Raw genomic sequence first — 4,240 nt, forward strand, 5'->3', positions numbered from 1 at the left:
TTGATTTGGGGTTTCGGCCCATTTTGATATCTAATTTTGCTTAGTGTGATGGCATGACGTACACATTGTGCGAAAAATGGATATTTGATAAACTCTCTTGGATTGATAGTATATGCTTTCTCAACTCTTGAATCTTGAACATTGTTATTGATATTTGGAAACACTTCAAGAGTTGATATTTGATACTTTTGATATATTTGTTCACTTGTGTTAAATTATGTTTCATTTGAACTACCTATGATTGAAAATGGGAATTGGAGAAGTTAATGGCTCCAAGCCTAAAGTTTATACGACACTAAGGTTTATGATTAGCGATAGTTGTTTTCTATCGTAGGTAATGTACGGGATAACATTTGAATACGGCCTTATGAAGTAGTCTTTTTGGGAGCACTTATGGAGATCACATTTGCATATGCACCATGATTTTGTACAGTTTTGGGACATGTACATGATATATATGTCACACTTATGTATGTTATTAGGAGGCTTGTTGACCAAAATCTTGTAACTTGAATTTGGTAACTTATTTTGCTGTTTTAGGGTCTGTTAATAACTCAAGTCTTGTAATATGCTGAATTTACACTTTGTCTTGTAAATATGTACAAAGGAGAAAACTAATTTTCCTTTTTATACCCGACAGTTTGAAATTTATGTACAATATAAACGTGCAGTGATGTTGAATGAAATTATAATTTTGTTAGAAAGTTGCTTTAAAGTGTTGACTATTCAAAAAAAAGGGTTATATCATCTTATGCTGATATTTTGACATTGTATTTCATTTTAAGAAAAAATGAAATGAAGAGTATTTTCAAAAATAAAAATATTGCACTTTGAACCTCACCACATGGACCTATTTCTGCTACTAAATTATTCTGAATATTTTTTGTAATTAATATCTTTTTTATGTTGTAAGTAGTAAATTATATTTGTTTCGTAAGTAGCACCCTCCCAAAGGGGTTGCTACAAGTTTTGGTATCAGAGCCTAGGTTTGTGATTCTAGGATTTTTGTTGTCATCGTACCTAATATTTTTGATATTTTCTTTCTGAAAAATGACTTGGAGATTATAAATTTTTTCATACTTGTTTAATTTAATTTGATGTATTCCTTACGCATATGCATCATGTACATGTCCCTAATGCAGTGTGATCTTATCTTTTATAGGAATTTAATATGGTCTCTTCTTCAAATTGAGCTATAGAATCCGTTGATGAAAGTCAGGCCCATTATAATGCTCCACCTCAGCTCCAGGAAGGAGATGAGGTATCTTTGCCAAACCTAAATTATTTTCGTGTTAGTAAAAATGAAGTGGTCAATAATCCAAGAGCAATGAGTCATAATACTCCTATTATGACTCCTCCATTTTAGCAGATGGCTGAGTTCTTTCGTCACTTGGCTAGGACAATGTCAGAACCTAGTGAAATGAATTTTGGAAGATGATGAAAATGGGTGGAGTTGAATTTGAAGGAATTACTGATCCCATGGTAGCTGAATAATGGCTCGAGCGCATGGAGAGGGTCTTTGAACAACTAAAGTGTACTAATGTTGACAAATTTAAGTATGATATCTCTCTTTTACAAAAAAGATGCCTATGATTGGTGGGTAAGTGTACCAAATGCAAAAGCAAAATCTCCGGTGCTGACTTGGGATGACTTTGTGAAAGCATTTGGGGCGAAATATGCCTCCCCCCCCCCCGTCTATTGTGATGCTAAGAAAAAAGAGTTTCTAAATTTAGGACAAGGGAGTATGTCCATTGTAGAGTATCAACAAAAATTTCTCAGTCTTTCTCACTATGCTGGAGGTATTATTGATGGTGAAAGAGACAAGTGCAGAAGATTTGAGGAAGGTTTGAATGGTTACATTCTAAAATCTGTGGCAATCTTGCAACTTGAGGTTTTTTCCAAACTAATTTCAGCTGCTCTTACTTGGGAAAGAATTGACAGGGAAGAAGCTAGTAGGAGAGAATATAGGTTTAGGAAGGGTAATTCAGATTATGGCGGTCCATCCAAGAAGGGAAAGTTTGATTATTCAAAGACTGAAAGTTCAGAGAAGTCATCATATCATAAGCAGAATAATCCAAATTTCTCTGCTGCTAGTACTCCAAGTTATGGCCAAGGCAAAACTTATACACCTAGTTGTGCACAGTGCGGAAGGAATCACTATGGTGCCTGCAGAAGAGCTTCTAGTGCTTGTTTTAATTGTGGAAGTATGGATCATAAAGTGAAGTATTGGCCTAATACTAATCCTCTTTCTTATACACATACAGAGGGCTCAGTTTAAAAGCCTATCATTACTCATTCTCAAGCTAATATCGATGCAAGACCTAGAAATATGAAAGCAGCGGGTTCGGGTGGAGCTAACCAGGCTAGTGGGTCGAGATCTACTGCACGAGTCTATTCTATGAGACAGAAGAATGACCCAGATGGCCCGGACATGGTTGTTGGTAAATTTCACTTATTTGGCATATCTGTTGTTACATTATTTGATTCTGGATCTTCACTCTTATGTTTGCTCATCACTTGCATTTTCTGATACTGTTAAATCTGTGAGACTTGACTTTGACGCGCTGGTCACGAGTCCATTAGGTCATCAGGCTGTTGTTAACAGGATTTACCGAGATTGTCCATTCATGATTCAAAATCTGGTCTTCCCTGCAGACTTGCTTGAAATGCCCTTCCAAGACTATAATGTTATTGTTGGTATGGATTGGCTCTATAGGCACCATGCATTGGTTGATTGTAGGTTGAAGCAAGTGACTTTTAGAACTCTTTCATACTCACACATAGTAGTTCAATGAGAAAGATCATTGACATCTAGTATTATTTCTGCGGTCTTGGCAAGGAAGATGATTTGTCAAGGTTGTGCTACCTATGTTTCTCATATAGTCGATTCACGACTGGGGAGTCCAAGTCTTAAGGACATACCAACCGTGTGCAACTTTCCTGATGTATTTCTTGATGATCTTCCTGGGTTGCCTCCAAAAAGGGAGATTGAATTTCCTATAGCGCTTGTCCCTGGAACTACTCCTATTTCTATCACTCCTTATAGAATGGCTCCAACTCAATTAAAAGAGTTGAAGGCTCAATTGCAAAAACTTCTTGAGAAATGTTTTATCTGTCTCAGTATTTCGCCTTGGGGAGCTCTTGTTTTATTTGTGAAAAAGAAAGATGGCACTCTTAGGCTTGCATTAATTACTGATAGCTGAACAAGGTAACAATCAAGAACAAATACCCACTGCCTAGAATCGATGACTTGTTTGACCAACTGAAGGGTGCCAGCTTGTTCTCAAAAATTAACTTGAGGATATTATCAGTTGCGTGTGAGGGAGCAAGATATTCCTAAAACTGCTTTTAGGACTAGGTATGGCCATTATGAATTTTTGGTAATGCCATTTGGTTTGACAAATGCTCCTGCTTCATTTATAGATCTAATGAACCGTGTATTCAAGACTTACCTTGATCAATTTATGGTGGTCTTTATTGATGACATTTTAGTCTATTCCAAGAATAGAGGAGATCATGATAAGCATCTCCGGATTGTCATGCAAATTCTGAAAGAGAGGCAACTCTACGCGAAGCTTTCCAAATGTGAATTTTGGCTGAGTGAAGTGGCATTTTTGGGGTATATTGTATCAGTTGAAGGTGTGAAGGTTGATCCTAGTAAGATTCAAGCTATTGTTGATTGGAAAAACTCCTAAAACTCCAACTGAGGTCAGAAGTTTCTTGGGTTTAGCAGGATACTATAGGAGGTTCGTGAAGGGCTTCTCTATTATAGCTTCTCATGTGACCAAACTTTTGGGGAAAGACGCCAAATTTGTGTGGGATGACAAGTGTCAAGAGAGCTTTGAAAATCTCAAATCCTTGTTGACACAAGTTCCAATACTTTATTTTCCAGATGAAGGGAAAGATTATATGGTATACAGTGATGCATCTCACCGTGGCTTGGGTTGTGTTTTGATGCAAGAAGGGAAAGTAATTGCGTATGCCTCTCGAAAGTTGAAATCTCTTAAGTTGAATTATCCCACTCACGATCTTGAACTTGATGCCATTGTTTTTGCCTTAAATATTTGTCACGACCCAACTGGAGGGTCATGACTAGCACCCGGGCCATACTTGCCGAGCACCAACGTACATTTTATCTAACCTTCCTTATTATCTTTAAGGGCCGACAAGACCAATATAAATGAAAGACATGGATCATGAACATCCAACAATGAAAGATAATGTCATGAACATACGTAAC

The 4,240-nt window shown here is 37.0% G+C and overlaps 1 protein-coding gene across 1 annotated transcript; it reads left to right on the forward strand.

Annotated features, from left to right (window-relative positions):
* Positions 1-2,420: 2,420 nt before the first annotated feature.
* LOC142175816 (uncharacterized) lies at positions 2,421-3,203 on the forward strand. The gene is made up of 2 exons (XM_075242816.1): positions 2,421-2,736; positions 2,884-3,203. Exons 1-2 carry the CDS (start codon positions 2,421-2,423, stop codon positions 3,201-3,203), a joined length of 636 nt encoding a protein of 211 aa, XP_075098917.1.
* The last annotated feature ends 1,037 nt before the right edge of the window (positions 3,204-4,240 follow it).

The sequence above is a fragment of the Nicotiana tabacum genome, chromosome 22 (genome assembly GCF_000715075.1).
Source record: "Nicotiana tabacum cultivar K326 chromosome 22, ASM71507v2, whole genome shotgun sequence".
Classification (NCBI taxonomy): Eukaryota; Viridiplantae; Streptophyta; class Magnoliopsida; order Solanales; family Solanaceae; genus Nicotiana; species Nicotiana tabacum.

What these genes read in the sequence shown, in the direction of transcription:
- LOC142175816 (XM_075242816.1), top strand. Translation starts at nt 2,421, where the DNA reads ATGGCCCGGACATGGTTGTTGGTAAATTTCACTTATTTGGCATATCTG. An exon ending in GCACCATGCATTGGTTGATT is followed by an intron (nt 2,737 to 2,883) that starts GTAGGTTGAAGC and finishes TTTCTCATATAG; the next exon opens with TCGATTCACGACTGGGGAGT.